General features: G+C 44.2%; 1 protein-coding gene and 1 long non-coding RNA gene across 4 annotated transcripts in view; one reads left to right on the top strand and one right to left on the bottom strand.

Moving 5' to 3' along the window:
* The first annotated feature begins 390 nt into the window (after positions 1-390).
* On the top strand, positions 391-5,881 carry LOC131919585 (uncharacterized). The gene is made up of 4 exons (XR_009381304.1): positions 391-530; positions 1,744-1,881; positions 2,549-2,732; positions 5,153-5,881. It is a non-coding gene; the product is annotated as an uncharacterized LOC131919585 (long non-coding RNA).
* The window catches only part of LOC131919584 (uncharacterized), a 29,409-nt gene continuing 18,370 nt past the window's right edge, over positions 1,119-12,157 (bottom strand). For 2 of the 3 annotated variants that reach the window (XR_009381302.1, XR_009381303.1), the window contains exons 3-4: positions 2,861-2,973; positions 1,119-2,680 (exon numbers count right to left, since the gene is read on the bottom strand). Coding sequence is in view for 1 of the 3 variants with exons in the window: in XM_059273891.1 (XP_059129874.1) it covers positions 2,440-2,680 (241 nt within the window). In the remaining 2 variants the exon portion in view is untranslated. The remainder of the gene's footprint in view (positions 2,681-2,860; positions 2,974-12,157) is intronic. The other variant, XM_059273891.1, reaches the window with a different exon arrangement.

Raw genomic sequence — 12,157 nt, 5'->3', positions numbered from 1 at the left:
TCTGGGCTCTTCGCAACATCTGAGTGCTTATGCACTGTGCCATTTTTCTCCTGGCTTCTGAAAACACAGGCAGACTTCAGAGCTCTGGACTATGTTGCATCCTGTGCTGCTGTGAATATGCCTGAAGAGATGGTCTTTGTTCCCCTGAAGTATATGTAGGGAGGCAGAGGAAACCCTTGATTGCTTACACAGCCACATCTCTACAGAGTGATGAGAGCTGAGATCCACAGCGGGGGCATCTCAGCCTGCCCCAAAATGTTTGGGGTGTCACTGAGTTCCAGACATGATCTGTCTGTTTGGGCCTCAGGGTGGTCTGTCCATCCTCTATGCCTTGTCACTATGCAAGTTCACTATGTTCATCTACCCACAGAGGCTGCTATGGAGCCCTCATCCCACCCAACCCTCCTCACCAAGAAAGAGGTGAGGAAGGAAATGGAGAGGCTGACCACGGAGCTGAAGCTAATGACCAGTCAAAGAAATGAGCTACGGGATCACCTGATCTTTGTCACTGAAGGAACCATGGACAATAGGTATCCATTGTTTCAGACTCCAGGGCATGTCCTCAATGTCACCCTTACCTTCTTCCTTTCAAGGTCTTGGGTTCTAGGAGGCTGCACTTCCAGAGTGATTCTGTTCCCAAACTCATGTCTTAAATTCTTCTCAAAGGAGAGGCAGACCTGAAGCTTTGGAGGGAGTGAGATGGGGACTCTTAACTATTCTGCTTTCTCCAAATGAAAACCCAAGCCTGTGGTCTGAGTTACACCACTCAAGGATTGAGACACTAATGTGTGAGTTCCCAGGATGCATTTTGAAAGAACCTGACAGATGTTGGCTTGTGTGAGATACTAGCTGCTGTGAGTCAGTGGTGAGTCTTTGAACTTGCCTGGCAGGTGATTGTGTGCTGGAAGCTCCTGGTAGCAGCTACAGGGGCCTGGTCCAACTTGGTCCATCTCAATGTGTGACTGGGGCTCATTACTGTTTCTCTCTAGTTGTGTGCCTTATACTCTTGCTCCATGCATTTCTCGAGCATCTGATTGTGTGTGCTATCTGTCTCTCTCTCTCTCTCTCTCTCTCTCTCTCTCTCTCTCTCTCTCTCTCTCTCTCTCTCTCTCTGTGTGTGTGTGTATGTGTGTGTGTGTGTGTGTGTGTGTGTGTGTGTATTTGCAGGTTTGTGTGTCCCTCCAGACTCTTGGGAGCCAGGGAACTGTGGTAGAACCTGAGGATTTTCCTGTCTCAGTTTCCAGGTGATGCCAGTGCTGAGGTCTGGGAGCCCCACTTTAAGCAGCACTGCTCTTGCCCAATGTGCTCAGCTTGGTGGCACCTAGGAATCCCTTGGGGAGTTTTTATAGCTGTCCTGATGTTGGGTCTCAACCCCAGAATTACGTGCTCTGTCTAACTGTTCAGTAATAGTCACCGAGGACCTAGAATCACTCTTGTGAAACAGGAGAAATGTCACTGCAATATCTGGTGTGCCAAGTCCTGTGGCATAGACTCCTGGTAACATAGAAAGCTAGACTGACCCTCAGGCCTGCTGAGTAAGCTCATGCAGCCAGGGCAGCCTCCATCTGAACCCCCAGCCTCTGCTGACCCGGGGCCAGGATAACAAGTTTAAAAGCACCAGGAAGTCCCAGTACATTTGAGCCAGAGTGTGGTATCCACTGTGCAGTGGTGGACCAGGATACAACTTGAGTTCCCGTGAGCCTTGAGGCCTGTGTTCTCGGGCTTCCTTCCTTCTGTCTCTAGTCTCTACCACAAGCCAAATTCTGTAAGAAACTGAAGTTGGAGCATAAAGAGATCATGTCAAAATTAAAGAGCTTGCAGAATGAGAACACTGAGTCCTCAGAGAAGTTCAGTGATCTGACCAAGGAGAGTCTTCTGTCGGTAAGTGCCCGTCTTGACAGGAACTCCATTAGTTGTGGAGTGGCCATCTCTGCCTGTCTTTTTCTCTGAACTGGAGTTTCCCCAACTCTGACTCTAGCCGTTCTTCTTCTTAGTAAGCAGACTTAGCAAGCAGCTCTTGGATTTGTGTCTCTTGGACTCAGTTTTGCTAAGTGTAAAAGAGACTGTTAGCCCCTGCCACCATTGTCCTGGAGCCTCAGGAGCATCTAGACAAGCAATTTCCACCATGATAGGATTGTCAGGCAGTCCTGGGCATCTGTAGCTCATACGCAGGCTTTACAGATCTAGTTGCTGTGGAGCCTGTAGATAGAATAAACTCCCCTGGGGTCTCCTGCCCTCCCTCAGAGGGTACTTGCCCACTACTTGCTGATGTTTCCCCATTACCTCGGAGATTAAGAATAATTGGGGGACTCCTCTTTATATTGAAGGGAAGTGGATCCCTTTTGGTGTTGGGGTTTTCTGTGGTAGATTGATTCTTTCTGCTATCCGCTGTTCTCTCATTTTGGCCTTCTGAGTGCAGCTGTCACGTCTGTATGGGATCTAGGCTTTGTCTTCTTGGAAACCTGACACCTTTTGGGCTGCTGGTTCCTGGAGTCTGGGGTGGCAGGAGGAGGCTGGCAGGGCCTTATTATGCCGTGCGTGTCTCCAGTGGTCTGCACATCTGGCTCCTGATGGAACAGACTCAGCTGGAGAAGAAGGTGGGCATGCTGAGGCAGGAGAACAAGAAACTAATGGAGGATTGGATCCTGCTGAAGCACCATTCGAAGGACTTGAAATTGATCTGTAAGGACCAAGAGGAAGAGACCAGTGACCTCCAAACCCAGCAATAACAGGTAGGGGCAGGTAGGTGGGTCAGGCTAAGCCCTGGCACCGTTTGCCCATTGGATTCTCGTCTGCCCATCCACCCTCCTGTGCTTTCACCCATCACCTTACTCATCCATGCTCCCATCCAGCCACCCACCTCATGCCATCTGAGGTGTTCACTTCAGTGTCCATGTACAAGTACTTCTGGGAAGTTAGCCTCTTCTGAGAAACCAAATTATTGGCAAGCCATGCCTGCTGCTCTGCTTGAAACTGCGGTCCAATGAGGGAAATGGGTCAGTAACATATCACACCTAAATGTCATTATGATAGGTAGGATGCTATGCACAGAGCTTTGAATGAGTGAATTGTGGGTTGTGAGGCTCATGTGCTTGGCAAAGCTCATGTGAGATCACCTGTTGGAAGCAGTTTGTAAGGAGGAGATCTGTGTGCACATGCCAAATGAGTGCTTCTCATTTCATGGATTAGGGTGGCATGTGGCCTTCTCCTTTCTTCCTGCATCCGGATGTGTTCGCTTCACTTTGCCCAGCTCTTGGTCACAGTTACAGAAGCCTGAGTAGTGGCTTGTGAGCCCTGTTTTCTGAGTGGGACAGTTCTCCACTCCAACAGAATATATCTGGGGTTCATTGGATGATCACCTGGGGATTTTTGACAAGCTAGTGGTGGAGAGTGGGATATTTGGGGGCAAAATTTCTCTGAGCAACTGAACATAGTCTAGGCAAGCCAATCATGTTTCCCCCAGCAGTCTTAGTCCCCCAAGGAGTGATGGCTAAGTTGTGAGACTCTTCTAAAAGGCTGATATGGTTAGTCTAAACTCAACTGCTCACATGCCATAATGTTTCTTTCTGCTATCTCCATTTCTCCTCTCTCTCTCTCTCTCTCTCTCTCTCTCTCTCTCTCTCTCTCTCTCTCTCTCTCTCTCTCTGTGTGTGTGTGTGTGTGTGTGTGTGTGTAGTGTATGCATGTGGGTGTTGTGGTGCATCATGCATGTGTGCATTGCCTAGAGGAGACCACTGGGTTTCTTGTCACTGTCTACCTTGAATCAGGGTTTCTTATGTCCCTGGATGCTTACTATTTTGCCTGCCTGGCTGACCAGCAAGCTACTGGGATTCTGTGTATGTGCTTGCTTATGTATGACAGTGTGTAACCCTCCACTAAGAACCCAATCTTCTAATGAACTGGAGCTCCAAAGTTTGGAGGAAAGACTTCAGTTCCTGCTGAAGCAGAAGGAGATGGTCACCCAGGAAAAGGACTTGGCAGAAAAACTGCAGCATCACTTTGAATTCTTCCAGATGAATTAGGATCCTAGGCTTGGGAGAGGAGGTAGAGCCAAGTGGGTCTCCTGTACTTGAGATCTCTGTCTTTTATGGGCCTCTGTTCACATGCATGTTTCCCAGCTACCAGGGAAAGAAGACCTCACATAAATATGATGGTCCCATCAACAATAACTTTTGTCCAGAAAACAATACATTTGATACTCAGTATGTCTATAGAATTGAGTCCCCCTTCCTCTCTTCTGAACTCTCTGTGTTCTGAACAGGATTTTCTTGAATTGACAGAGATCTACCTGCTTCAGCATCCCAAGTGATTGGATTTAAATGTGTAGAGTACCACACCTGGCTAAAATTCCATTTTTATTGAGGAACATCCCCTGTAGAGAAGAGATTCCCACCTTTGAACACTGCTCTCTGCATCTTTTGCCCATTTACTGTGTAAAGTGTTCTCTGGATAGAATAGGTTAAGGACTTTCCAGAATGAACCCAGGCAGATGCCTCAGCTCCAGGGAAGATCAGAACCTTCTTGGGAATGTTCTGTAACATACTCCCAAAGAAAGTCAGGATGCAGATTCCCAGCATATTCCTAAGGAAATCACAAGTTTCTGTTTGGTCCCAGAGCCCATGCAGGGCCAGTGTTCTCAGGCACACATCTCTGCTCTAGGATTACTGACTGACTCTATCTTGCATGTTGCTCATGTTCAAGGTATCTCCTGGGCATGAGGACTGAGCTAGCCTCGTGACATTGTTCAGGTGCCCAGATGACAAGACGGTATTATGGCTATCAATAAAATGATGTGGTTGATCAGTAACTCATCATCAGTACCATGTGTATTGATCATATACTGTTAGCTATGGTATTAACATCCTCTTGCTATTTACAAAATGATGTCCCTGAACTGTAGGAGAATACCTTATTTTTTTAGTAAAGAGGACATCACACAGTACTCAGTTTAAGTTATGATGCGTTTAGGGATAAGAAAAGTTCTAGACCCTGCCACTCTGTGAGCCTTGATCCTTGGGGGTTCAAACAATGACCTCAGTCAAAGGATCAATGTTGACTGTCCAGCACAGCTGAGGTGGTGGGGGTTAGTAGCTAGACAGTTGACATGGCAGGTCCCCTCCTGACCTGTGTCTTAACTGCTTTTCTCTCCCAGGTCCAGAAAGCTTTAGCCTGAGCTGGAACAGGCCACAGCCCAGGATGAGGGCCCCTTGCAGAGGGAGGCTCTACAGCAAGAGCCACCTGCTGAGCCCCATTCCCAGCAACTGCTGAAATGTGGGAATGAAGTTTCTTCTTCAGATTTGGTTTCCATTGTGGAATAGGCCTTGATTGTGCCTAGCCAGTGACCCAGCATGGCTGCTTCTGAGTCTTGACTCCCTTTCCCTCTTGACAACACCTTTTGTGAGAACTGAGGAAGAAAAAGGAAGCCACAGACAACCAGAGAGCATGGCATTCACCACCCTTGGATCTAGGCCTCCTCAGAAAACGACACCCTTTGTAGCTGTGAACTCAGAAGGAGGAAAATCCCTTACCCTTGGGGAGAACATGGCATATAAAGCCCCAAAGAGGAATGGCTATACTCCTCTTGAAAATGCTGTTATAATTGGTGACTGTCTTCCTACCGTGTCTCCAAGGCCAGCCACAGGTGGTAGATCTGTGCTGTTCACTCTGCAGTGAGAGAATGCTGCTTAATTTTATTTGGGTTTTGGTTTAGGTTTTTGCTTTTCCTTGTTTTGGCTTTGGTTTTGTTATTTTGATGTTATTTGCTCTTCTTGTTTTTCATAATTTGCTAAGGCTATTCCCTGTTTATACTGACTGCTCTTTTAGAGCCCCTTTTGAGGAAAATTTATTTTTTATGAATAAAAAAGCAATTTCTAACTCTTCACACTTAAGCCCGACTTCTTTAGTCTGCTGTGGTGTCACACTCCTGTAACCCCAGAACTCACAGGCACAGATGGATCTCTGCAAGCTCCAGGCTTCATGGTTTACATAGTGAGTTCCCAGCCAGCCCAGGAAACACAGGGGATTGGTGCCTTGGGTGTGGATAGCAGCTCAGATGCAGAACCTATGCTTGTTCTTGGACATAAGGCAGCAAGGCAGTCACTGATTGTAACAGCCTTTGAAAACAAGTATAGCCATGCCTCTTTGGGGCTTTATATGTCATGTTCTCACCAAGATCAAGAATGAAACATGTAGAGGCTGCTCCACCACCATCCCCAGCGGCATCAGAGGCCCCATGAATGCACAGCCTTCATCTGCACCAATTGGAGGAAGAGTCCCAGAAGCCAGTCAACAGGCAAGACTCCTATAGCCAGGCTGCTCCACCACCCTCCCCAGCAGCATCAGAGGTCCCTGGAGGCACAAGCACCACACACACTGATTGGAGGAAGAGTCAACAGCTGTACCTACAATTACCCCAACCCCAGATGGGTAAACAGCAGTGTAAGAACACATTCAACAACATAAAGGGCAATATGGCACCAGAAGAACCTAGTGGTTCTACAACAGCAAGACCTGAATATCCCAACGCAGATGGAGCAGAAGAAAATGACCTTAGCAATAACTTTATGAAGATGATAGAGGTCCTTAAAAAACAAAAAATTCCCTTAAAGAAATGGAGGGAAAGAAAAACAAAAAATTGGAAGAAATCAATAAATCTCTTAAGGAAAACCAAGAAAACCAAAAGGAAACAATCAAACAGGTGATGGAAACAGTTCAAGACTTGAAAATTAAAATAGAGACAATAAAGAAAACACAAACGGGGGGGGGGGCGAATTTTAGAAATGGAAAATCTGGGTAAACGAACAGGAACTACAGATTCAAGCAAAACCAACAGAGTAAAATGATGGAAGAGAGACTCTCAGGCATTGAAGATACGATAGAGGAAATAGATTCATCAGTCAAAGAAAATGTCAAATCAAACATTCTTTTGTTTGTTTGTGTGTTTGTTTTTCAAGACAGGTTTCTATGTAGCTTTGGAGCCTTTCCTGGAACTTGCTCTGTCAACTAGGCTGGCCTTGAACTCACAGAGATCCACCTGTCTCTGCCTCCCAAGTGCTGGGATTAAATGCATGCACCACCACTGCTAGGCTCAAATCCAACAAATTCTTAACAAAAACATCCAGGAAATCTGAGACACAATGAAAACACCAAACCTAAGGATAATAGGGATAGAAGATGGAGAAGAATTCCAGCTCAAAGGCACAGAAAGCATATTCAACAAAACCATAGAAGAAAATTTTCCCAACCTAAAGAAGGACATGCCTGTGAAGATACAAGAAGCTTATAGAACACCAAATAGACTGGACTGAAAAAAAGTCCCCTCACAACATAATAACCAAAACACTAAACATACAGAATAAGGAAAGAATATTAATAGTTGCAAAAGAAAAAGGCCAAATAACATATAAAGGCAGACCCATCAGAATTACACCCAGCTTCTCAATGGAGACTCTGAAAGCCATAAGGTCCTGGACAGACATTTTGCAAACACTAAGACACCATGGATGCCAGTCCAGACCACTATGCCCAGAAAAACTTTCAATCACCATAGACGGAAAAAAACAAGATATTCCATGACAAAACCAGATTTAAACAATACCTATCCATAAATCCAGCCCTACAGAAAGTACTAGAAGGAAAACTCCAACCCAAGAAAGTAAGCTGCACCTACAAAAACACAGGCAATAAATAACCTCACACCAGCAAATCCCAAAGAAGGGAAACACACACTACCAACAACAGTAGTGGCATTTGCTCCACTCATGACCTTGGGCTATAGGGCCCAAAGGAGGTGGTGCTTCTTGCCATTGTATATGACCACTTAAAAGGAAAGGGACCCCTTCTCCCTGCTGCCTACGAGGTGGATTCATTCCTGGTCAGATCAGAGGGCAACTTCAGCTGTCTACTCTGTTCTGGATTCATGAGTGTATCTCTTCAATTTATATTTTAATAAATCCCTATTACCCATTAAATAGACTCACATGGGTTGATCTTAATAAATAACAATGTGGGCACCCACAGATGGTACCCTGAACAGGAACCCAGGGACTTGGTGAAAGGAAGTGTTGGGGTATATACACGGCATGCCAATAAGGATTTGATAAAGACAATGATATTTTATTCTCAGGAGTCAAGTTAGGCAGTGAAATCCTGAAATTGAAAAAAACATGTATATTTCTTTCTATCAAGTTTCTTTTTCTCTCTCTCTCTTAATTTCTATCTATAGGAAAATAGTGTAGGAAAAAAATTAAATAAGTTAGAAAATAGAAATATTGGGTTAGAAATATAGTTTAAGAAAAAATTTAGGCCAAAATAAGCAACAAGACAGAGGAACCTTGCTTCCAATATGGGGCTATGTATGCAAAATCCAGGAGAAGAGTCAGAAAAAATATATCAAAGATGAGAAAAAATGGGCAGAAAAAGATTCCTATGAAAGATTTTTGCCTAGAGACAACTTAAAATCAAGACTTGAGAAGCAGGGGGGAATTTTCCCTGAGGCGGATGCAAACTAAACAAAATTCTCTGCTCCACTGGCAACACAGTACAATCAAAATTAGTTTCCATTTGACCATGAAATCAAAGTTTAGAGAACAGAAGTTTTGGAGAAAACTTAATAATCTTTCTCTCAAGAACTGAAAGCTTTCCTTGGAAAAACTTAATCAAATCTCTCTCTAAAAATCTAAAAGCTTTTCAGACCTTTCTTTCTCAGACTTCTTTCTCTTTCTGTAGGGGCAAAAAATTAAATTCACCTGGAAGAAACATCTGTCTGAATGGGAGAATCACTTGTAACTGCCCTCGTACAGAAGAAAAATCCCCTGAAGCGTTGCTAATTCTTTCTTTCAGCACTTTTTCTTTGTTTCTAACCAGTGGTCTGGAATCAATTAGCAAAGAGAGCAAGCAAGGGAGTTTGAGTGTGTTCTGGAGATACCAGGGTTCCTGCAGTTGTCAAACAGTGTGAAGCCAAGATAGAGGAGGTGCAGGACCTGGGAAAAACTGCTGGCATAAAAAAGCAGGGCCATACAAACAAAGCCAGCAGCAACAGTAACAGTCACCCACCTGACTGAGAACAATTAATAAATGGGACCTCCTGAAACTGAGAATCTTCTGTAAGGCAAAGAACACAGTCAATAAGACAAAATAATAGCCTACAGAATGGGAAAAGATCTTCACCAACCCCATATCTGACAGAGGGCTGATCTCCAAAATATATAAAGAACTCAAGAAACTGGACATCAAAATAACAAACAATCCAATTTTTAAAATGGGCTATAGAACTAAACAGAGAATTCTCTCTCTCTTTTTTTTTTAGATTTATTTATTTATTATGTATACAGAAGATGGTGCCAGATCTCATTACAGATGGTTGTGAGCCACCATGTGGGTGCTGGGAATTGAACTCAGGACCTCTGGAAGAACAGTTGGTGCTCTTAACCTCTGAGCCATCTCTCCAGGCCCATAACTGTCTTTTTTTTTTTTTTTGGTTTTTCGAGACAGGGTTTCTCTGTGTAGCTTTGCACCTTTCCTGGGACTCACTTGGTAGCCCAGGCTGGCCTCGAACTCACAGAGATCCGCCTGGCTCTGCCTCCCGAGTGCTGGGATTAAAGGTGTGCGCCACCACCACCTGGCAACAGAGAATTCTCAAAGGAAGAATTTCAAATGGCCAAAAGACATTTAAGGAATTGTTCAGCATCCTTAATTATCAGGGAGACAAAAATCAAAACAACTCCGAGATACCATCTTACACCTGTCAGAATGGCTAAGATCAAAAACACTGAAGACAGCTTATGTTGGAGAGGATGTGGATCAAGGGAAACACTCCTCCACTGTTGGTGGGAATGCAAGATTGTACAGCCACTTTGGAAATCAGTATGGCGGTTTCTCAGAAAATTGGGAATCAATCTTCCTCAAGACCCAGATAAACCACTCTTGGGCATAAACCCAAGGAATGCTCAATCATACCACAAGGACACATGCTCAACTATGTTCATAGCAGCATTATTTGTAATAGTAGATGCAGAGATCCACAGCTGGGTCCCAGGTGGAGCTCCAGAAGTCGAATCGATGAGAGAGAGGAGGGATTCTACGAGCAAGGGATATCGAGACCATGACTGGAAAAAGTACAGAGACAACTAGCCAAACTAGTGGAAACACATGAACTGTGGACCAATAGCTGAGGAGCCCCATGGTACTGGACTAGGCCCTCTGGATAAGCAAGACAGTTGTTTAGCTTGAACTGTTTAGGGGGCCTCCAGGCAGTGGGATTGAGACTTGTCCCTAGTGTATGAGCTGGCTTTTTGGAGCCTAGTACCTATGGTGGGACACCTTGTGCAACCTTGGTGCAGGGAGGAGGGGCTTGGACCTGCCTCAGCTGAATGTGTCAGGCTCTACTAACTCCCCATGGGATACCTTGCCTTGCAGGAGGTGGGGATGGGGGGTGGGTTGAGGGGAAAGCCTGGGGGGCGGGAGGAAGGAGGACAGGGGAATCTGTGGTTGGTATGTAAAATGAATAGAAAATCTCTTAATTAAAAAAGAAAATCATCCACCATGATCAAGTAGGCTTCATCACAGAGATGCAGGGATGGTTCAACATATGAAAATCTGTCAATGTAGTTCACCATATAAACAAACTGAAAGAAATAAACCACATGATCATCTCATTAGATGCTGAAAAGCCTTTGACAAAATCCAACACCCCTCCATGATAAAGATCTTGGAGAGATCAGAGATACAAGGAACATACCTAAACATAAAAAAGGCAATATACAGCAAGCCAACAGCCAACATCAAACTAAATGGAGAGAAACTCAGAGCAATTCCACTAAAATCAGGAACAAGACAAGGCTGTCCACTCCATATCTATTCAATATAGTACTTGGAGTTCTAGCTAGAGCAATAAGACAACAAAAGGAGATTAAAGGGATACAAATTAGAAAGGAAGAAGTCAAACTTCTGCTATTAGCAGATGATATGATTGTATACATAAGTTACTCAAAAAATTCTACCAGGGGCCGGGTGGTGGTGGCACACATCTTTAATCCCAGCACTCAGGAGGCAAAAGCAAGTGAATCTCTGTGGGTTTGAGGCCAACCTGGGCTACAGAGTGAGTTCCAGGAAAGGCACAAAGCTACACAGAGAAACCCTGTCTCGAAAAAAAAAATTCTACCAGAGAACTCCTATAGTTGATAAATACCTTCAGTAATGTGGCAGGATACAAGATCAACTCAAAAAAATCAGTAGCCCTTGCTGTGGGATGTCTTTCTGTATGCTGTGAATATGTATTGCTCTGATTGGTTGGTAAATAAAGCTTCATTGGTCTATAGTAGGGCAGGAAAAGGTTAGGCAGTACATTCAAACTAAAGATAAGACAAAGAAGAGTGGAGTCAAGGAGACACCAGCCCACTGCCCAAGGAACAACAAAATGCCTGCAGACCGGTAGTGCCACAGCAATGTAGCAGCATATAGATTAATAGAAATGGGTTAAGTTATAAGAGCTAGCTAGCAAGAAGCTTGACTCATAGGCCATACAGTTTGTAAGTAATATAAATCTCTGTGTGTTTACTTGGGACCAAGCAGCTGCAGGACATAGGTGGGAGAGATTTGTCCCAACCGCGGGGCCAGGCAGGACTGGAGAAACCCCTGGCTACAAGCCCTCCTATATACAAATGATAAATGAGCTGAGAAAGAAATCAGGGAAACATCATCCTTTACAATAGCCACAAATAACATAAAATACCTGGAGGTAACTAATCAGACAAGTAAAAGACCTATATGACAAGAACTTTTAAGTCTTTGAAGAAAGAAATTGAAGAAAATATCAGAAAATGGAAAGATCCCCCATGCTCTTGGATAGGTAGGATCAACAAAGTAAAAATGGCAATCTTACCAAAAGCAATCTATAGATTCAATGCAATCTCCATCAAAATCCCAACACAATTCTTCACAAACCTTAAAGAGCAATACTCAACTTCATATGGAAAAACAAAAAAAACCTAGGATAGCCAAAACAATCCTGTACAATAAAGGAACCTCTGGAGGCATCACCATCCTGGACCTCAAGCTCTACTATAGAACTGTAGTATGGTATTGGCATAAAAACAGACACATAGATCAATGGGATCGAATTAAAGACTCTGACATTAATATGCACACCTATTAACAA

Source organism: Peromyscus eremicus, chromosome 9 (assembly GCF_949786415.1).
Source record: "Peromyscus eremicus chromosome 9, PerEre_H2_v1, whole genome shotgun sequence".
NCBI classification, from domain to species: Eukaryota; Metazoa; Chordata; class Mammalia; order Rodentia; family Cricetidae; genus Peromyscus; species Peromyscus eremicus.
Note: the sequence above shows the minus strand (reverse complement) of the source record. Positions and strands in the feature narration are given on the sequence as shown.